This window comes from Haliotis rubra, unplaced genomic scaffold, assembly GCF_003918875.1.
Source record: "Haliotis rubra isolate DU_JTF1 unplaced genomic scaffold, ASM391887v1 Scf898, whole genome shotgun sequence".
NCBI classification, from domain to species: domain Eukaryota; kingdom Metazoa; phylum Mollusca; class Gastropoda; order Lepetellida; family Haliotidae; genus Haliotis; species Haliotis rubra.
In genome coordinates this window covers 242,233-265,117 of record NW_025767632.1, presented here as the reverse complement: position 1 = coordinate 265,117, position 22,885 = coordinate 242,233, and the positions used below count along the sequence as shown (strand labels likewise).

The following is a 22,885-nucleotide window of genomic DNA, read 5'->3' as shown; positions in this document are numbered from 1 at the left end:
CGTCTGGTACATCAACCATCTCGGGTTGACAGGTTCGGCGAACCTTCTTCAGCTGGCGCTTTGGTTCTTCCATCTAATCGACTCCCTCACCATTGATGCCCGAGCCAGATACATTCCTGGAGTCAGGATTGTCAGTGCAGACGCGCTGTCCTGCTCCAATCAGCCTTCTCCCACGGAGTGGCAATTAAACCCACAGACCTTTCGGGAACTGGTCTTCCCGTTATCAAGGTCCCAAGTTGACCTATTCGCCACGTGGTTCAACCATCAGCTCCGGAAGTTTGTCTCACCGATTCCAGACCAACTAGCGTGGGATCTCAACGCTCTGGCGATTTCATGTGAGGGGCTCAATGCTTACGCCCTTCCCCCCTTTGGCTCTTCTACCTAGAGTCATCCAGAAACTCCGGGCGACCAGACAGAGTCTACTGCTTTTGGTCGCCCCTTACTGGCCAGGTGTTGGTTTGTTGATCTCGCACAGCTCGCAGCCCTAAACCCAGTTCCTCTTCCCGATCGGGATGACCTACTGTTACACCCTCACTCGGATCAGTGCCACATATCCCTGTGTTTTGAGGGATATTGCACATCCAGAGGCATTACATCTCCCATTTCTACTTCACCTCAAATAGTCGCTGAATTTCTTCAGCATTTTGCGGTCGTCTAAAGCTCAAGGGTTTAGACCTCCTGCATGGGATTTATCTGTGGTGCTGCTTCATTTTGGCCTTGGTGAACTATGAACCCTTAGCTCCAGAAGATCTCAAGACCTTTTTCCTTGTGGCCTTGGCTACAGCTGCTCGGATTTCTGAACTCCACGCTTTGGACGTTAACAGAGTCCAGTTTGAATGGAAGAAGCATGGCAAAGTCTTCCTCGGTCTTCGTTGGGATTTCGTAGTGAAGAATAATTTGCCGGGACAACCCGACCGTACTTTTACCATCCCACCATTGTCCACGATCCTTGGGCGCATGACAATGAAGACCTGCAGCTTTTCCCTGTTAGGGCTTTGAAGATTTTTCTTGCTGCTTCTAAAGATCGCCGCCATCTCCTCAAACACCTCTTCATTCCGTTGTCCTCAACATCCAGGGCGGAAGTGTCTCGCACCACATTATGCTTCTGGATGAGAGCCACCATCCTACGGGCTTACACCTTCGTTGGGTTACAGTCCCCGACAGCTTCTAATCCACATGAGACACGGGCGTTAGCATCTACGATGGCTCTGCATAGTAACTGCTCTCTACACGCCATTATGGAAGGATGCTTCTGGCGATCTGACTCGGTCTTCTCCTCCCACTGCCTTCGGGACCTCACAGTCAAGGACGTCCACGGCCTGTACCAGATTGGACCCCTTGTTCTCGCACAACAGCTGTCTACGGCCCAACAACGCAGATAGGGGACAGTCCCACGCGGTTGCTGCTTCCCTGTACTTTCCTGAATATAAGTCTGAACTTGATGTCTGTCTTATGTTTTGATTGCCTATGGGTTAGAACTACTTTACAAAGTTTTATACTAAGACACGGAGATACTACCACCTCGGTGGTTGGACGAATCTGGAGCTCGATATTCTGTATCGATGTGGAAGGGTTCGTCATTTCACGTTTCCTGACCTCTACTTTTCGAAGCAAATACATCAGTGAAGTGTGTCACTCCCAGTGGATTTCGTTGCGTTCCGACTCCCGAAGTTGCCAGGCTCATCCTTTGACTAAGCTTATGTAAAGAAGTGAGGGTCAATTTGATGTTGACTGGAACTGAACGTTAAAACTGCGAGTTTTCCGAGTTGTGCTTCTCTTTCACCTGCCCCTGGTCGCTGTCTGTGGGGGTCTTCTCGAAGCAGGGGCTGGCCCAATTATTGTCTATGACTTTAATTTATGGTGGTACCTTGAAAATCGTGGTGAAGTGACATCCTCTCTCGCTGAGCTGCGTCCTTCTCCGGAGGTTGCGGCCGAACACGACATCGCTCGGGAGCACCCATCTCCCTGGGAGACATTGTGCTTAGTAAGCCAAGGAGTTCAGAGGAACTTGTCACAAGCGTAAGAGTTGCGCTAGTCATAACAGGCCTCCCTTGTGCATCGCTGTCTACGGTTGTTTCCAGTCTACTGTTCGCACTGACAAGACACAGGGTATCTGCGTAGCGCCGTCCGACCGTGGGATAAGTGCATACCGTGAGATAGGATAAGTTTAAAAATTTGGAAATTTTAAATATAAATTGTATATTTATATACTTATCCTATCTCACGCGACGGATTCCCGCCCATCCTCCCTGCTACGCAGATTCTCCAAGATTGATATTCCAGTGGCTCCAAGATTGAGAATGATGATTCGGAGATAGTGGTGCATGCCGCATGCTTTGCATGACAACTAGGAAGCTGTCTTATAATGAAGGTAGCATGGACTGCTTTGGCGGATGGACAAGAGAGGCCAAGGGAAAAAAGTTTACATCATTCCACTCAGTGTCGAATCAAGAGAGAGAAGTGCATACTGTGAGATACCGTGAGATAGGATAAGTATATAAATATACAATTTATATTTAAAATTTCCAATTTCCTCAATTTTTCTGATTTTTTTCCATGGTATACTCTGTATCAATAAATGGATATTATTTTTTAATTTTTTATCCTGATATGTCATTTTATTCCCCCAAAATGAATGGAAGATGCATTTTCAGATTTGACCAGCTTTTATTGCACTGGGCAGAGTTTGTCCATCTGTCTTCCCATCTGCTTCTTTATGGAGACCATTTTGTTGAACACTTAAGTTAGAGAAATAAAATCTATCAGAATGATGTTACTAGTCCGGATCTCATGAGTTATAAAATTTGTGTTGTCATATAATTTTAACAAAGTTAGGCACTTGCTCCATGCTTAGTGAATAGTGAGGGAATATAGGGACAGATTTTCTCAGTCTACTGAAGAGATGCTTGTCAACTTGGCATAACTGGGTCAAAAATTGGTGCCATAAATTGAGGTTCCACTGCTACAGACCTTGATCCATGTTAGTTGGTGTATTGTGTCTGCCATGGGGACAAGTTTTCTCAGAAATTACTTAAGTTTCATGAATGAAACTATGCAAGCTTATCTTTGAGCTACTTATCAAAACAGAGGTAAAAATGTATGGTTTTAACTTTTGTGCATCCTGACTCCAAGGGGTCAAGTTTCCTTAACTTCCATATCATTCACTATAGTATGAAAAAACACAATTCTAATGTGCTTTGTGGTGGGGTTGAACTCTGACCTGATGAAAACGTAAGTGACATTTTGAGTATCTGCTATGCTGTATATATATCATTATGTTATTTGATCATCTTTACTCTTTAAGTAAGTGAGTTAAATGATGACAAAAGGTCCATTTTCCCATTGTGCCAAAGTAAGCTGGAATTTCCGGACTCAATCGAATTTCCACCACTAGAGTAATGTCCCTTCTGTGCCAATCCTATCGACCTATCAGGTTCAGCGTTTCATGTCACTTGCATCTGTGCCTTGTTGAGATGATGTTATCAATAGTCAAGATTTTTTTGTAATAGAGCAAGTCATACCTAATGAAGTGCATTAAAACTTGTAAACAAAATAATGAAACATGGACCCTATTGAAAATATTTACCGATGTAAAGATGTAGGTGAAGTTGTACTTTCCTGCTGAGGTGCATCCTGCTCCTGTCTCTTCATGTGTTATATTCATAGATGTGTCCATTCAGAGATGTTTGATTGAAGATCAGTAGGGACTCTTTTGTTATTTATCACACACTTTTGATTTTGATCACACACAGTAATTAATTGTGATATGACTAGTATATATGTTCCACTTCATGTTCCACTATTTGTATTTGAGTAGACCTTTTATACCTTGTTTAGTGCAACAAGATGGCCATAGTCTCAATTGTGATTTCTCTCAACAGAAAGACCCAGCACCTACGCCAGTTCCACCTCCTGTTTCCAACCAACTTCCAAAGATTGATGAACTCATGAAACCTATGTTGGCGGTGTCAAGCTGAGCAACTCACTGCCACAACTCAAGGATGACCTTTCCAGTAAGCTGAAGGACCTCCTTAGTAAGCACAAGACTCCAAGGCTAGAGGAACTTTTTGGACCTGACAAGACACTCCCATTATTTGGTCTCCCCAACCAGGACAAAGCACAAGTGTTGACCAATAAGATTTTATTGAAACGTCAGAAGAAAGATTATGTACCTGATGACCTTCATCCTCTGCTGGAGCATATTGGGACTGGATTACTGGGAGCGTTCAAACATGCAGTTGGAGGAGACGACCACGACTTTCAGAAACATGGGAAGACAAAGCCTCTGATTGGAGGAGATGACCATGACTTTCAGAAACATGGGGAGACGAAGCCTCTGATTGGAGGAGATGACCATGACTTTCAGAAACATGGGAAGACAAAGCCTCTGATTGGAGGAGATGACCATGACTTTCAGAAACATGGGGAGACGAAGCCTCTGATTGGAGGAGATGACCATGACTTTCAGAAACATGGGAAGACAAAGCCTCTGATTGGAGGAGATGACCATGACTTTCAGAAACATGGGGAGACGAAGCCTCTGATTGGAGGGAGGCGACCATGACTTTTCAGAAACATGGGGAGACGAAGCCTCTGATTGGAGGAGATGACCATGACTTTCAGAAACATGGGAGACGAAGCCTCTGATTGGAGGAGATGACCATGACTTTCAGAAACATGGGGAGACGAAGCCTCTGATTGGAGGAGACGACCACGACTTTCAGAAACATGGGGAGACGAAGCCTCTGATTGGAGGAGACGACCACGACTTTCAGAAACATGGACGTGGCAACCTGGGAGGAGATGGTCATGACCTCTGTCATGGAGGACACTTCAAGGACTTCATGATCAAACATGGAAAGGTCTACAATACTGAAGACGGTAGGGATCAATCCCTTTAGATGTAAAAGCATTAAATAGTGCATTAGAAGGCAGAAATATATTCAGAAGAGTGGTTGTGTTCAGCCATCGTTTTGTCTGGCCAAGACTCGGTTATTTACACACTGCAGTGATATAACAGGAATACAGCTGTAAATGATGACAGCAGAAAGAGATGTTTTAGAAACTAAAATTAAACAAAGCTCTGTTATTTTTCATTCAGCCCTACCAAATCCTGTGTATATGGTAAACGTCTTTGGTTACTTGTTTCTCCTCATTATGTCTTTTCTTTCAACTGTTAGATACTCAGATGTATTTGATTTTTTATTAATATTTCAGAGGAGGCCAAGAGATTTGCCATCTTCTGTGACAACATGAAAATTGCTCGTAAGCTGAATGAGACTGAATTAGGAACAGCAGTATATGGTGCTACCAAATTTGCAGACCTTACACGTAAGAATCAGTTCCATCGAAATTGATTATTAAAATGTGTGTGCACTATGGTAACAAAGGTCAGAGAACCTAAAGAGCGATTGAGAGACTCTGGGAGCCAAGCCCAAGACTTGACTGAGTGTGTTTCCTTTGGTCTAAAAGCTAGGATTGATTGCTTTCATATATGCTGGTTTCTTGCGCAACAACATGATCTTTTTTTGATATAGCTGGAATATTGCTGACAAACCATATTCAGTTTAGTACAGTATTTATGTTGTATTACTGGCAAACAAGGATAAGTTAAGCACAGACCTGACAATTGGTCCGTATTAGCATGTATGAGTTCCGCACACTGGCTTGCCATTGTGAAGCCGAAGGGTCCCAGGTTGTCCGACTTGCTACACCGACCACATGAGAGTCTTCTGAGCAAGGTGTGCAAGCAGCTACGCACGGAATCAATTTCATCATCATGCACTGCACATCCAGTAGCCTACACCTGCTCTACCTTTCACAAACCAAATGAGTTTGCTCATTGCCGTGCACTGCCTACTTCTTGTAAATGCGTTCTCTGTGCTGGTCCAACTTATCCTTGTTTTCCAGTAGTATGCATTATATCTTCTGTATTATCCACCATTGGCAGAGGAGGAATTCAAACAGAAGTACCTAAGCAAGACAACATGGAACAAGATGACCAACCATGGAGCGTCTATTATGAACAAAGCCAAAATCCCCAGTGGTACTGCCCCCAAGGCCTTTGACTGGAGAGATAAAGGTGCTGTTACACCTGTAAAGAACCAGGTAATTCTTTCCTCATCTCAGGTAGGACATCACCTAGGAGTAAAATTGAGGATAGGACATACCCACCATAAGTCTTCAGGATGAAAACAATCTTGTGTTGATTGTACCGAATCTCTTTGGATTCTTGTGTCATTTGGGAAGAGTATTGCGCCAACAGCACTGAACAACGGGACAGAAATTAACTTGAAACAAATCATACCACAAATATGACAATTACCAGTCAACAGGGAGGACTTACTTCTATTTATCTGTGTAACATTCAGATGTAACAAATCTCAGCATGTTCCAAACTATCATATTTGTAATTTGGGCACAGAACACTGACTCACTCACTCCAAATGATACGGGTAATGATCATGGAAAATATCTTATTGCATGTTCGTAAATTATGAACCAGGTGAGTTAGTGAGTTTAGTTTTACGCCGCACTTAGCAATATTCCAACTATATGGCGGCGGTCTGTAAATAGTCAAGTCTGGACCAGACAATCCAGTGATAAAAAAAACAGCATATTAGTGATCACTGTTACCTGTCTTTCATCAAATCAATTCTGAAATGTTGCCAATAAACCTAGAATAGGGTGGTATGTTTTTGAAAATATGTTTAACAGCTTTTTAGATAAATTTGTCAAAATGTTTCGCAAAGGCGGGGTCATGAGATGCCTGTTACTTTCTGTCAAAATACATCTTCATAAACAGGAGAATATGGGAAGTAAGAATTAATTTACACTTTAGAATGGCTATTACATCCTTTCTCGTGATCTCTTAATCGTTTCTTATAATTTGTGATACTGTCAAAATGTATATGGTTAAAGTGGATCTTTTCATTGTAGATGTTTGGTTCACCATTAACAAAACATCATAAAGTTATAGTGTCCTTATCCTCAGCAAGCTCCCTCCAAGTGACCTTTGTAATAATAACCTAGCACAAGGCATAGCGGAGTTTTGCCCCCTAACCTCTCTGTCATCATTTGATGTCATAGAGAAGCATAATTTTTTTGTCCTGTAACATAACCGCAATGCTCACTTTTCAGATCTTATGAAAATGTGAGTAAATAAACTAGGCATCCAGGGGGTTAAGAGAAGTTTCACATGTCACAAATGTTTTTCTGTTTTCACATGTTGGAAAGAGTTGTTGTGTTTTGTCTTCAGGGACAGTGTGGGTCCTGCTGGGCTTTCTCCACCACTGGCAACATCGAGGGACAATGGAAGATCAAGAAAGGACAGCTCATATCCCTCTCAGAACAAGGTAACAGGGTCATGGAATGGTGGAGCTTCACACTATTCAGAAACTGAATAGGGCCGCTGTGGCCTTACATACAAACGCACAGGCAGACTGTAGGCCACCATGCTCTTATTGTTTGGGCTTTGAGTAGTTAGACAGTATCATACAGTTGAAGGGTGCAGTGGGGTAGCCTAGTGGTTAAAGCGTTCACTCGTCACACCCCGGTTCGATTCCCAACGTGGGTATACTGTGTGAAGCCCATGCCTGGTGTCCCCTGCTGTGACTCACTCTCACTCACTGTCACATGACAACAGTTCCAGTTGAACTACAGTAGAGATTTTATTGGTTGGCCATAGCTATGAACCTGATTGTCCCTTTGTTTGCAGAGCTGGTTGACTGTGACAAGCTGGACGAGGGATGTAATGGTGGACTACCTTCTAATGCCTACATGTCTATCATGAAACTGGGTAAGTGGTTAACTTTCAATATAACCTGAAGTGTGCTTCTCACTATATATTAAGCATCTCTTGTTTTCCTGGAATAACTGCATTTGAGGTTTTTGTTTGCTGTCAGGTTTTACTTTTTTTTAAGTAACGACTCTTCCCAGGTTTTACTTTTTGTAAGTAAGATCTCTTCCCAGGTTTTACTTTATGTAATTATTTTTTCTATATGACTCTATATGAACATCAACATTCAAATGATATATGAGTGTTTGAAATCAATTGAAAAATATTGTCCAAGATCAATTTCAAAGTGCAAATGTTTTCTCAAGCAGGATCAGAACCGCATCTATCAGGTTAATAAGCTGACGCTCTACCTCACAGCCACTGAGCCAACGAAGACATAGGGGTTGAATTATCTATTAATAGTTACTGTCATTAAATTGATTTTACTTGCGTTTCAGTTATTGTTATGTTGCTTCATTAAATGATCATCTACATTATAATTATCCATCATTGACGGTTTATATGTTAGGGAAAACACTTCCCCTCGGTTTAGTAGAGAATGTAAAACCGTGGGAGGAGGGAAATACCTCCTCCCTCCCTCCTGGAGATGGTAAGCCAATGCTAAAACCAAGACCCGTGAAGGTCTCGGTTAGAATATTGGTCTTCAGTAACCCATGCTTGTCGTAAGAGGTGACTGAGGAGGGAAATTCCTGCTCCCTCGGTTTAACATTCTCTAATCTTTATTAAAACCTGAATGGGTCTCATCGTTGATGGAACATTTCTCCTATACTGCCTGTCCATGAAATATGATTTTGAGTAGAATTGAGGGGGGTTATCCATGGGGTTCCGGTGTACTCAGTTTTGGTATTATTTTCTTTGTGCAACGAAATGTCTGGCTCAAGTATAGACATGGACTTAGGAATGGTGTATGGTACGATCATCTCTTACAAAGTGTTGATAAACTGGAACAGCTGAGAGAAGCATTGTGGATACAGTTTGTATTATTCCAACCTAGGTGGCCTGGAGACAGAGAGTGAATACAAGTATGAAGCTGAAGATGAGAAATGTGCCTTCAACCGATCTGAAGTTGAAGTCAAGATCAATGGTGCTGTCAACATCTCCAGCAATGAAGATGGTAAGCCAATGCTAAAACCAAGACCCGTGAAGGTCCGGTTTAGAATATTGGTCAGTAACCCATGCTTGTCGTAAGAGGCGACTAACAGGATCGCGTGGTCAGGATCGCTGACTTAATTGACAGTTGTCATCGGTTCCCAATTGCGCAGATCGATGCTCATGCTGTTGATCACTGGATTGTCTGGTCCAGACTGGATTACGTACAGACAGCCGCCATATAGCTGGAATATTGCTGAGTGCAGCGTAAAACTAAACTCACTCACTCACTCACTTACTCGCTAAAACCAAATATAGGCAGATTTAGAGGTTGTGCCATGTATGCTCTTTTCTGTGTCCTGATTATTTGGCTGTTTGAAACCAAGCTGGGGATCTAGCTCAGCTGATTCATCAGATTTTGCACTTGTCAAAAACTGTGTCGGTAAAGGTCACTTTATAACCTCCAAATCAGTGGCCATGTCACCGGATAATCAACTAATCAATGTCAGATCATTGAAGCTGATGTTTGTCTTGAGCAAACCATGCTTGTTATAAGAGAGCACATTGTTTGTCGTAAGAGGCGGCTAACAGGATCAGATGGCCAGGCTCACAGACCTGGTTCATGTATGTTACATGTATCATATCAATTGTGTTGGTCAATACTAACTATTTTCATCACGGGATTATATGGTTCAAACTTGATCATTTTAGAAACAGCTGTCATATATTTGTTATATCACAGAGTACAGTATTTTACAACCAACAAAGCAGCGAACATCAATGTCATTAGTACTCCATGTTTGTTACAAGAGCAGGAGGTGCGGTGGGGTAGCCTAGTGGTTAAAGCATTCGTTCATCATGCTGAAAACCCAGGTTCGATTCCCCACATGGGTACAATGTGTGAAGAACGTTTCTGGCGCCTCCGCTGTGATATTGCTGGAATATTGCTAATGGCGGCATAATACAAAATTCACTCACTCACTACAAGAGCAGGTTAAATCCGTATGCATAAAGATAGGACCAAATGTCCAGTGTGAATTATTATACTCTGATGCAGTATGTTGACCATAAAAGGAAGCACTATGCACAGTTTGTTTGGAATTTGTTTCAAGAGGCACATGCTGAAACAAGTGCTCAGGTGCTAGTATCCTTGATTTCCATATGAATGGCTATCAGTATTCCTAGCATGTGACGGGGCGGTGGGGTAGCCTAGTGGTTGAAGCGTTCGCTCGTCACGCCGAAGGCCCGGGTTTGATTCCCCACAGTCAGTCAGTCCTAGCATGTGACACCCGTGAAAAATCCATGTTTGTCGTAGAGGCGACTAATGGGATTTGATGGTCAGGCTCAATGACTTGGTTGCTCATACTGTTGATCACTGGATTGTCTGGTCCAGACTTGATTATTTACAGACCACCGCCATCTAGCTGGAATATTGCTGAGTTCTGTGTTAATCAATCGATCAATCAATCTTCCAATCTAGCCTGTGTGGTGTGGGTTATCCTGAATATTGCCCTGGATATATATGTTATATTGTTACAGACATGGCTTCATGGCTGGCTCAAAATGGACCCATCTCCATCGGAATCAATGCAAATGCTATGCAGGTAAAGACAAGATTGTTAAAACTTAGCAGGAAGAAAATAATGTTGTACTCAGATGCAACAATATTTGTCATGTTTAACTTTCATTTGAAACACCTTGGTGTTTCCAGTGTCGCTGACCAATTGTCATTAGAAAATTTGGGGCGGCGAGGTAGCCTAGTGGTTAAAGCGCTGGCTCGTCACACCGAAGACCCGGGTTCGATTCCCCACATGGGCACAATGTGTTAAGCCCATTTCTGGTGTCCCCATACCGTGATATTGCTGGAATATTGCTAAAAGCGCGTAAAACTAAACTAAACTCAGTCAGTCAGTCAGTCATTAGAAAATTTAGATAGTCACAGGTTATTCTGTAACAAACCACTTCCTGTAAATGTAGTATATTTGATTGGACAACTGGATCTGATAGTGACAACACAGTGCCTTTAGTGAATACAAACATATGTTTCAGTTCTACTTCGGAGGAATCTCTCATCCCTGGGAAATCTTCTGCAACCCCACGTCCCTCGACCATGGTGTCCTCATTGTGGGATATGGTGTTGGTCAGTATACATGTCTATATGAACCGTAACCTCATAGTACCAGTTCCACAAGTTTGGATCTCTGCCAATTAGATGTAATATGATAAATATATAAAATATTGGAAAGTAGTATTTTTGAGGTGTTAGGATCTAAAACAATTCCAGATAGACATGCATCGCTTTGTTAAGTAATATGTTAACATTGATGTATGTGTTAAGAAACAAAAGTACTGATGAAGATCATCATCAATAAGGTTTTGTTTGTCAGAATGTAGCCTTGTGTATGGAATGTTTGAGATGTGAGCTGGTTGTTCTGTGTTTTGATGTTTGAAGCGTGAGCTGGTTGTACCGTGTTTCAATTTTTAAGACGTGAGCAGGTTGTACTGTGTTTCAATGTTTGAGATATGAGCAGGTTGTACTGTGTTTCAATGTTTGAGATGTGAGGTGGTTGTACTACCTTGTACTGTGTTTCAATGTTTGAGATGTGAGGTGGTTCTACTGTGTTTCGATGTTTGAGATGTGAGCAGGTGTTTCAGTGTTTGAGATGTGAGCAGGTGTTTCAGTGTTTGAGATGTGAGCAGGTGTTTCAATGTTTGAGATGTGAGCAGGTGTTTCAATGTTACAGAGGGGAGTGAACCATACTGGATCGTGAAGAACAGCTGGGGCCCAGACTGGGGAGAGAAGGTACGGCTTTGTCCTATAGTATAGCAAGCCATTCTGAACTAACACATCTCATCACGAATATCTACACTGCCTGTCACAAATTAAATCTTTCTCAGATAAGAAAATCGCGACGGACAAGGGGTTAGAAGGTATCTTTGTTTCATACTTATGGTGTGCTACATGTACTCCACTACCTGTACTCCATGCCACACAGGCATGCTCTAAGCGCATACATCTTAATGGACATTATTACCCGGATAACCCAAGCTGCTTGTGAGATGCTAGAAGGTTAGTAGTCATATGACATCCTACCGGGTACCCATTTTCTCCTGGGTGAACAGAGGCAGTTTTGAATAAACTCAGTTGCCAAAGGTGATACCACATTGTGTGCTTTGTTGAGGGGCAGGACAAAAGTCCTAAAACAACTCTCTGTGACCAACGTTACTTAACTTCAACTGATTTGTGACCTGGGATCTGTGTGCACACACGCACGCATGCACACACACATTATAAGTGAATCCTATGTTGTTTTTTAGATAATGACCCTAGTGTTACCAACCCTGTGATACTGTTTATTTCTTCCAGGGGTACTACCTTGTGTACCGAGGCGGTGGCGTGTGCGGACTCAACACAATGTGCACATCTGCTGTAGTCAACTAAAGATGCCTCACCTCTAGCTGCAGATCTGCGATATTTGCACCACAACACACAGAATAAAATGGAAAACATGTTGGAAATACTGTAATTTGGAAAATATGATTCTCACTGAAAAGGGCACATATATAGATCTGAATGTTAAAAGCAGATCTGAATTTCAAAAAGCAATTACCTTGCAATATTCTGTTTGTTGAGGTGTGAAACTTGTATATATTGTATTGTAACATTTTGTAGCATACATGAGCCTCACATGGGGATGTGATATGTTTGGAGGTAAATCATACTTTTTGCATCCTTTAGAAACAGATATACTGGTAAATGAACAATGCTGAATCTCTCTAAATTAAGGCACCTTTCATTATGATTGACAATTTAGCTTACATTGTGTGCAATGACCATGGTTTCCAAAAACTTTATATGCCTGATATTAATATTTCATTTTACACAGACGATTGAATAATATTTGAGGAGGAATATTATCTTTACAGCAAAATGCACGATTATATATATTGCTCATATATACAGTGAGATTGTACATGTTTCAATATTTTGTAAATTTGCACTGGTTTATATTTTAATCCCAACTTTTCGTTTGAAGTAACATTTTGGTCACTACTTGGTACTTAAGAAAATTTATATTTTCCTTATCCTGACTCATGCTTAATTGCTTGTCTTCTTCTTCTTGCGAACTATAGTGGAACACTTGAATCCCCTTTTAATCAGAAAATTTATGTTTTCACTGCATCCTTTTTTCTTTGCACATTTTTCAGGAAGTTCCTTGACTAACATCATATTTAATCAAGAATCTTTAACATACCTTTGATTAAAGAGATCAAATACTCATTTGTATGTATTGCAGTTCTTCGTACTCCAGTTTGTGTAAATCTCATGAGACCAAACATCCACTCTGAAATGTATTTTGGTATTTATAACCAGAACAGTTATTTTGATATGTACTTTTAGTTTTGCTTATGGACCTGCACTGTTGTGAAGTGTTAGATATTTACCACTGATAATGTTGCTGTGACAACAGTTGTTTTAACCATTGAAAACATGTTTATTTACATTACTTCCAAACACCACAGCTTTTAATATTGATTAAAGTCTTTTGTTTTTGTCATGCACATTTTTGGAAAGAATTAGTTTTGGTGGTGATGTATGGGATGAAAACTATTTGTGTTGAGAACTAGTTGTGATGCTGAAACCTGATTAGAGGATGGACCTAATATGTCAAACAACTTGTGTTTTAAAGTAAAGAATAAATTTTGTTAGAATGTATTTTTATGTAAGTGTGTAAAGTGTAAGAGATTTTTTTCACTAAGTAAGGTAATTAGGATTGGTCCTTTTTTTAAATAAAGCATTCCTTCTTTTTTGGGGGTTCATGCTGTATATTTCTGTCCCGAAACCATACACTGTTAGGGACCATTCATAATAAAAATACTGTAAACGTATTATATTTCGCGCAGGTTTTATTTTCGCGCAAAACATTCATTCAGTCTAGCCACGCTTGCCTCTGAGTTGTTACCATAACACTTCAAGTTTGAAGACAGGAATCTACGGGAATCTTAAAATGACGACTGATAGTAGCATAAAGAATCATACTTAACTCTCGCTGTAATGGATTTCCCAAAACATAATTAAATAATCAGCCAAATCCCATTGCCGAATTAGCGAAAACAGCAATGTGTGTTGTGGCCCGCCATGGAAATTGGTCACATGACAGATGGTTTGATACAAAACAGATTACCGTGAAACGACTCGGAAAGAAATAATACAGCAGTATTTTATTTATTCATTAACATTTTATTCACCAGTACATCATGAGGCGAATAGTCACTATCACTCAATCATCTCATTCACAAAAATCCGGCTTGTTTGAAATCACAAAGAGCTTCATATACAGTAAAAGTTAATTCGTCAAATCGTCAGAATTCGGAACATAAGACTGATGTGTTTTTCATCTCTTCCGGGAGTAAACGGATTACTGTGTACTAGTATATCTCACAGATAGAGATTTCCTGTGAGTAAGCAATAAACGCCGCCTGACAGGTTAAGCCACTCTGTTTGTTTTCACTGCTATTAGTGGCGGCCAAAGAGACAGCTGGCAGTTTCGGCTATTACTGATTGCGCGAATAATTGACCGCGCGAAGTAGTCTAAACTGTCAATTCTGCGAAAATTGCACCACGCGAAAATAAGTACGTTTACAGTAGATAAATTTTTTTATTTGTGGGGGGGAAGGAGGAGAAAGAGAAATGATGATTAAACTAGTACATGTGTTCAAAATTGCTGACACCCCCCCCCTTCCTTCCCAGAACAAAGTGGGTGACCCCTCCTTAAATAATCATCCTCATTTTCTCTTTCTTCTTCCTTACTCTATTTCTTTTCTTTCCCCCAAATAAATTATGAATGGTCCCTTAGGTGGTCTCTGGTCTACCTCCAGTACCAAATCCTCTATCCCAAGGGGTGAACACCCTTCCATGAGTTGGGTGGGAAGACTCTTACACCTGGATCTCACATTGGGCCAGCCAAGATCGGACGTAATTTACAGCAGCTTCCACAACCTTTTTCATGCCTGGAAAATATCAAGCGAAAAACACAGGCCACCAGTGTTTCTAGGTCTGCATCAGAAGCAGTATCATAATCGTGGAGACCTTCTTCATCAACCATCTGAAACGCCCACTGAAACACGTTTGGTGGAGAAGAGATACATAACTAAACCATATATTCAAACTGCATCCGAAAGAGAAGAAGTTCCAATATGGCTGCAGGCTAACGTTGGCTGCTGTACTCCTTCCACAAATCAGCATGAGAATATCAAGGCCACATGTGGAACACAGAAGAGGTGTGTTGTTCCACCAGGACAATGCATTGATGTGTCGTCTATGGACTAAGTGAATATACACTAATATGGCAGTTCTGTAGAGCTTCTCAATCTTACTTCTGGAAGACAACTGCTACTGTTTATCATGATAGTTTTGTAGAGCTTGAAGATGTTACTTCTTATGATCTAAGACAACTGCTACTGTTCAGGATGGTATTGTAGAGCTTGAAGATGTTACTTCTTATGATCGGAGACAACTTCTACTGTTCATGATTGTATTGTAGAGCTTGAAGATGTTACTCCATATTATCGAATACAACTTCTACTGTTCAGGATGGTATTGTAGAGTTTGAGGATGTTACTTTTCATGATTGGGGACCACATCTAATGTTCATGATGATGGTTTTGTAGAGCTTGAAGACCTTAATTCCGATGCTAATTTGGCTGCTGATGCAACATTTACGTTGAGACATCTGCCCTACTTATGTTTTTTGCTCTGCTAACTAAAACAAGGAAAGCAAAAATAATCTATTGGCATCTGTTACCTCACACAACTGTGATGAGTGGCATTCCTTTCTTGTTCTTGAATCAGGGGGCATTCACCATCTCGGGAACAGGTACTTCAAGCTGCCAGTTAAGAGCACAAAGGGGAGCTAATACCGACCGTCTATATCCTGAGTTTTGTTTGTTATTTAACCCAGCGGGGAGGTGGGGTAGCCTAGTGGTTAAAGCGTTCGCTTGTCAGGCCGAAGAACCGGGTTCGATTCCCCACATGGGTACAATATGTGAAGCCCATTTCTGGTGTCTCCCACTGTGATAGTGCTGTAATATTGCTAAAAGCGGTGTAAAGTCATACTCACTCACTGTTTACCGCAGCACTCAGCAATGTTCCAGCTATAGTTTACATGAAACGTACAACTTTTGCTCTTGGCATGAAAAAGAACATCGTGCTAAAAATTGTGAAAAATAAACCAACAACCAAGAAACAAAACCTTGTACAAAAAGGTAGGCATCCAAAGTTAGATTCTTTTGACATCAGGGTCATCAGAGATGTCATTCACCGGCTATTTGCTAGAAATGAACACCTGTCCACAAGAAAGTTAAAACACATCCTTGCAGAGGATCACGGCATTAATGTTTCTAGGTTTATGCTAAGCAAACTACTGCTCAAATTTGGATACAAGTACAAGAAGGTAGCAAACCAGAAACTTGTAATGTGTGAGAGATCTGATATTGTGAAAATAAGGTGTAACTATCTGAGAGAAATTAAGCAGGCAAGAGAGGATGGGTTCGAACCTATATCTGGATGAGACCTGGGTCAATGCAAACCATACTGCTGCCAGATAGTGGCTACCCACTGATCCCAGTGATGGTAGGAAAATACCAACAGGCAAAGGTGAATGTTTAATCGTTCTTCATGCTGGTTCCCACCGTGGATTCCTACCTGGGTGTGATCTGGTATTTCAGTCAAAGAGCACAGATGGTAGGGACTATCATACAGAAATGAACTCAACGGTTTTCACACAGTATGTTGAGGAACAATTGTTGCCAGCTCTGCCTTACAAAAAGTCTTGTTGTCATGGACAATGCTCCCTATCACAGTGTTCGAGATCCAAACAATAGGTGCCCAACTTCCAATACAAAGAAGTCAGATATGCAGCAATGGCTAACAAATAACAATATACAATTTTCAATTAAGGCCACTAAACCACAGTTGTACTCTTTGATTAAACCTAACAAACCTCCACCCACATATAACATTGACAACATGCTACGCCAACACGGCCATAAGGCCTTGAGATTATCACCGTACCACTGTGATCTCAACCCAATCGAACTTATCTGGGGAGACCTTAAAAGTTCAGTGGCCCGGAAAAATCAATCATTCAAGTTGAATGATGTCAAGCACATTTCAACACTGCTATATGTGACATGACATTGCACCTGGCATGCATGTGTTGAACATGTCAAGAAGGTGGAGAAAGAGTACTGGCTCAAAGATGGCTTGAAGGAGCTGACAGTTAATCCAGTTGTCATTCGTCTGGACACTGATGACTCCTCTGTGGAAGCATGGAGTGAACTTGATGAAGTTTAATTCTGTTGTTATATTTACAGATAATAATAGTATTCAGCCAGATAAGCTCAAAGAAATATAACTGTTTTTAACAATGACAGCACTGACTAATTCCAACGACTTATAGTGTAACATGAAACACTCATTTCACATAAAATTATCATGAAAATATAAATATTAACTATCTATATGCTTAAAGCTGTTAGAAATGCATTGCTTAATTTGGAATGTGAACGACACCAAAACAACTCTTTTGTCTTCATTCTATCTTTTCTTCAATGAGTGTGCATGATTGTGTGTGTTCTTGTGTCCGGGGCTTTAACAGTTGTTGAGTTCTAACCATAGGTGGTCCGATTAATGATTTAGTGTAAATATACTTTCTGTGTTCTTTAAATGCATTTCCACTTAGGTACTGCATAAAAAAAACATGACATTAACATTACAAATTTAAAGATTTTAACCTACAGAATAATTCTCCCTAATGGGTTTTGTGGTTAATGTTGAACAACTCAGAGAAACAAACTCCGTATGATGGTTAACAGTTGGCACCCACCTTACCCTATTCACGACCTGTGACACCTCTTCGTACCTGTCACGTGCATAGCTGACCTACATTGACGAACGTTGACCTTTATGACCCAACACTGCCGCTGTTACAGGTCATTGGCTCCCTCCCTCTGCAAGCAATCTGCGTTCTGCTGTTTATTTTGTTGACAGATTCTTTAATACAAATGCATAAAATCGGTGATTTACAATGTGATTAGGTTGTCTGACAAAACATCCACTTGCACAGTTTGAGATCGATTGGATCATTGGATGAAGAGATATTTAAAAAAACCCGGGTCCACATGCATTTCATGCCAAACTATATATAGTGGCGATCTGTTAATCATCTGTCTGGACCAGACAATCCAGTGATCAACATCATGAGCATCAATCTACGCAACTGGGTTTACGATGACATGTGTCAATGAGCCTGACCACCCGATCCCCTGAGTCGCTTCTTATGACAACCATGGGTTGCTGAAGATCAATTCTAACCTAGATCTTCACTGTGTCCCTGGGAGTGGGAATGGGGAGACCGCATTTTTGTTATGGATGTTTTTCACTGCATGGAAATATACAATTCCTTTCTGGACATTAACCATGGTCAACCAAAAAAAAACTTCTTTTGGAGGTGATTTGAAATTTGAATAAGAGGATTTCACACAGAAAAATATGTTTATTACAAAATTGTTAATTGTTTATGGTCTAAATAAATTATGTACATGAACTATTAAAAAAAATAACAACACCATGTTATGGCATGAAAACAGTTTAAAACAAGATGGTTGGAGAGACACCGATAACAACTATATTTGGTCGACTGGTTTACCACTTTGGACTCAAGCCTGAAATTTAAAAAGAATAACTTTAAACCTCAAATCCTTATCGGATGTGCAGGGATTAAAATTGTACATTTTTTTAAAGAATCTACGACAGGCTAATAATGATAACGGTGGAACCTGTGAATACATGTCTGGCAGAAAATGTGTTCATCTCACGAATGTTCCGCTCCTCTGTTCAGAAGGAGTGCTTATCTATGGCAGTTTTATCATTTCTGACCTGGAGCAAGGGACACTGAAAACTGCTCTGCTTACCTAGACGTGTTGCATCTGTCCACAGTTGTCGGAGGCCAGGCTATATTTGCGACTGCTCGACGGCCGGTACACAACCGTCACCTGGCACGTCATGCGCTGCATCAGACAAACAACCACTAACAGCACCAGCCAAAATAACAAATCCTCATTAATCATTACTTACGAATGATATTTTCACTTTGCTGCTGAGAACTTTGCACAAATGTGTATGTAAGATTACCTGCAACATTCCGTAGTTGGGGGTGCAGTCGGTGATTCCTTTGCCGTAGGAGTTGCCGTTGTTCCGGCAAGTGGATGATACAAGGTGAAGGTCAAGTGAGTAGGTTGTAGCCACCGCTGCCTATAGAGAGACAAGTTCTGTGACAATTAGCTACCACTATCTAACACAAGATAAGTGATCTCGTTATACATCGTACATCAAGGGTGTGATGATGGCTGGGGCGGATTCTTTTAAAGAATGATATCTTGTAGTAAACTATTGATGGTAATATTGAGACCTAAAACATTTTTAAAACGTTTGATGTCCTAAACATAAATGAGTTGTGAAATTTAATTAATCTTTCAAATAATTTTCATTTCAAAGAAAAAAAATCGCAATATTTTGTCTCCAAAATCCCAGCCGGAAGAATTGTAATGGGGCAAACCTTTTGTGAGATATTTTCCACTTTCTCCACCACAAACCGGAACATGTTGTTCATCTTCCCGTTCAAAGCATCTTCTGCGAACGACACAGCTTGTTGCAATGGCGCCGAGAGCTGAGTGGGATCCACACCTCCGAGGCTTCTTCTGCTCACCGTGGCGCAATTGTGTTCTGTCACGTGACCCATGGAGTTCATCCATACTTGCCGCCAAAGAGTGATGTCACACAGCTGAGTCTGTTACGACATACAGATGTCATGCAGCAGGGTATATAATGGTAACGTCAACGTACAGTTCCCATGAAACAGACGTGTGTACATCAGTGCACATAATTTCTAGTACCTCACACATTGCCTAACTAGGAACCAGATTGCCTTGTTTGTTTGCAACCGATAAATCCTGATACATTGTAACATATAGTACTCCACAATGAGATTGCCTTGCCGGTTTGCAACCGATAAATCTTGGTACATTGTAACATATAGTACTCCACAATGAGATTGCCTTGCCGGTTTGCAACCTATAAATCTTGGTACATTGTAACATAGTACTCCACAATGAGATTGCCTTGCCGGTTTGCAACCTATAAATCTTGGTACATTGTAACATATAGTACTCCACAATGAGATTGCCTTGCCGGTTTGCAACCTATAAATCCTGATACATTGTAACATATAGTACTCCACAATGAGATTGCCTTGCCGGTTTGCAACCTATAAATCCTGATACACTGTAACATATAGTACTCCACAATGAGATTGCCTTGCCGGTTTGCAACCTATAAATCTTGGTACATTGTAACATATAGTACTCTACAATGAGATTGCCTTGCCGGTTTGCAACCTATAAATCTTGGTACATTGTAACATATAGTACTCCACAATGAGATTGCCTTGCCGGTTTGCAACCTATAAATCTTGGTACATTGTAACATAGTACTCCACAATGAGATTGCCTTGCCGGTTTGCAACCTATAAATCTTGGTACATTGTAACATATAGTACTCCACAATGAGATTGCCTTGCCGGTTTGCAACCGATAAATCTTGGTACATTGTAACATATAGTACTCCACAATGAGATTGCCTTGCCGGTTTGCAACCGATAAATCCTGATACATTGTAACATATAGTACTCCACAATGAGATTGCCTTGCCGGTTTGCAACCGATAAATCTTGGTACATTGTAACAAATAGTAAGTACTCCACAATGATATTGCATTGTCAGTTTGTAACCAATAAATCTTGGTACATTGTAACAAATAGTAAGTACTCCACAATGAGATTGCATTGTCAGTTTGTAACCAATAAATCTTTGTTCCTTGTAACACGACGAGATTGCCTGGGAGGGTTGTTACTATAGTCTGTTTGCAGTGAAAAGGTACCGATGAATTTCACTTTAAACAAAAAAGAAAATCGATTAAAGCGAAATTAAGATTGCGAATCCTCACAATTTTACCTTGCCAATTGAACATCAAATCTCAGAATTGTATTCAACTTAGGATAAAAGTTGTTTAACAAACGATCATAGTTTCAAACCGCTATTATTGGTTTGTATTACAAGGGGGTATGCACATTAGATGAAACACCGAGAACAAGTAGGGTTGGTCTAAGTTAATGCTCATCACGTACAGCACGTGCATTTGTTTCACTGTTCCAACTACTGCGCTTACCCCCTTGTAATACAAACCAATAATAGCGATTTGAATCTATGATCGTTTGTTAAACAACTTTTATCCTAAGTTGAATAAAATTCTGAGATTTAATGTTCATTTGGCAAGGTAAAATTATGAGGATTCGCAATCTTAATTTCACTTAATCTGATTTACTTTTTTGTTTTCACTGCAAACAGACTATAATAAGTCTTGGTACATTGTAACAAATAGTAAGTACTCCACAATGAAATTGCATTGTCAGTTTGTAACCAATAACTCTGTGTTCCTTGCAACACGACGAGATGGCCAGGTAGGTTTGTTACTAATAAGTCTTGGTACATTGTAACATATAGTAAGTACTCCACAATTAGATTGCGATATAGGTTTGTAACCAATCAATCTTGGTACCATATAGTACTCTATATGCCTTGTCAGTTTGTAACAATAAATCTCGGGACTCCTTTTGGGTACTCTTTTGATTGATTCTTTTAAAAACACATATTCCAAAGTATTGTTATCCAAAATAGTAAGTTGTCACCAGTACAGCTTTTATTCAAATTAAAATGTGATAAAAACACCCAAGCAGTACTGGGGGCGTCCCTGCACCCCACTCCGGATCCGCCTGTGGGTGGAAGGAGGATTGACAAGTTATAAATACACTTACGTGGGTTCCTTGGCGAACGCGGATCTTGAAGAAGTAGTTTGTCCCGGCAACAACCTTAAGTTGAGAGATTCATTATGAGCATTCAAATTAATCCCACCTTCCGTATGAAGTAAAGATATTGAACCTCGATGTCAGTATGTCTTTCTCATTTATGTATCGACTTCGACACAAAGTTGTTTGACAATATATGTCCAATAGATCTAAAACATCTTCCACGGAATGGAAGTGGCCTTATATTACTAAGTGTATGAATCTGTGAACTACTTTAGTAGTTTGTAGTAACAACGCGTCGACATCGTACATCAAACAAGCTTATCTGTTCATAAGTCCAGGAAATAGATCCTCATAATTTCGTATTCCATGGTGCCATCTGCACTGACAGATTGGCATCTTCTAAAGATAACAAAAGCTATTTGTTTTTGACACGTACCTGGGTTTTAGCAGAAATTAGTTCAACATATGTTTTGTTTGTACCGTCCAGCGCGTTTGTTGTTTGGATGGCGTAATGTGCCAGCATCTGGATGAATTGGTCCTTGACGTCGGCGTCAGTAAAAGCTCCAAGTTGACGTTTGATTTGTTCGGTGCAGTGGTGGTCTGTCAACCTCCTTGCACTTGTCCAGGCTGGGGACCATACCCTCACTTCACACAGCTGGGTCTGAGGGTGTACAGCACAAGTTGGTGAGTCGGGGATCTTTAGAGCCGCACTACAAATATCTTAGCTGGAGCGAAATCTTAAACCAATAACTATAGCAACCTAACAGAAACACAAAAAATGTTTTGGCACGTTTTTGTGTCACTTTGGGAACGGAATGATAAATGTGTTAATGATATGACCGGTATATGATACACACACACAGATAAGAATATGTACGTTTTTTTAGTTTTACGCCGCCTTTAGCAGTATTCCAGCAATATCACGGCTGGGGACACCAGAAATCGGCTTCACACATTGTACCTATGTGGTGAATTGAACCCGGCGTGACGAGTGAACGCTTAAACCACAAGGCTAACCCACCAATCTAATATAGTTAATGAAATTCGACAGCTGAAAATTTATATGTGTGAC

At 40.7% G+C, this 22,885-nt stretch overlaps 2 protein-coding genes and 1 long non-coding RNA gene across 3 annotated transcripts in view; 2 read left to right on the top strand and 1 right to left on the bottom strand.

Annotated features, from left to right (window-relative positions):
- Window positions 1–13,446, top strand: part of LOC124263753 — a 67,636-nt gene extending 54,190 nt beyond the window's left edge. Inside the window, 12 exon segments of the mRNA XM_046698460.1 lie at window positions 4,277–4,536; window positions 4,593–4,641; window positions 4,644–4,881; window positions 5,218–5,331; window positions 5,951–6,108; window positions 7,259–7,355; window positions 7,718–7,798; window positions 8,793–8,912; window positions 10,427–10,491; window positions 10,937–11,027; window positions 11,632–11,690; window positions 12,255–13,446. Of these exon segments, the coding sequence (XP_046554416.1) occupies window positions 4,277–4,536; window positions 4,593–4,641; window positions 4,644–4,881; window positions 5,218–5,331; window positions 5,951–6,108; window positions 7,259–7,355; window positions 7,718–7,798; window positions 8,793–8,912; window positions 10,427–10,491; window positions 10,937–11,027; window positions 11,632–11,690; window positions 12,255–12,329 (1,407 nt within the window). The 3' untranslated portion in view covers window positions 12,330–13,446.
- Window positions 13,447–18,424: 4,978 nt separating this feature from the next.
- The window catches only part of LOC124263749 (multicystatin-like), a 56,261-nt gene continuing 51,800 nt past the window's right edge, over window positions 18,425–22,885 (bottom strand). The window contains exons 17-22 of the mRNA XM_046698455.1: window positions 22,250–22,474; window positions 21,820–21,873; window positions 19,507–19,737; window positions 19,083–19,202; window positions 18,863–18,958; window positions 18,425–18,613 (exon numbers count right to left, since the gene is read on the bottom strand). Coding sequence (XP_046554411.1) covers window positions 18,863–18,958; window positions 19,083–19,202; window positions 19,507–19,737; window positions 21,820–21,873; window positions 22,250–22,474 — 726 coding nt within the window. The 3' untranslated portion in view covers window positions 18,425–18,613. The remainder of the gene's footprint in view (window positions 18,614–18,862; window positions 18,959–19,082; window positions 19,203–19,506; window positions 19,738–21,819; window positions 21,874–22,249; window positions 22,475–22,885) is intronic.
- Window positions 21,512–22,885, top strand: part of LOC124263755 — a 41,968-nt gene continuing 40,594 nt past the window's right edge. Inside the window, exon 1 of the long non-coding RNA XR_006894927.1 lies at window positions 21,512–21,589. This is a non-coding gene — a long non-coding RNA (uncharacterized LOC124263755). The remainder of the gene's footprint in view (window positions 21,590–22,885) is intronic.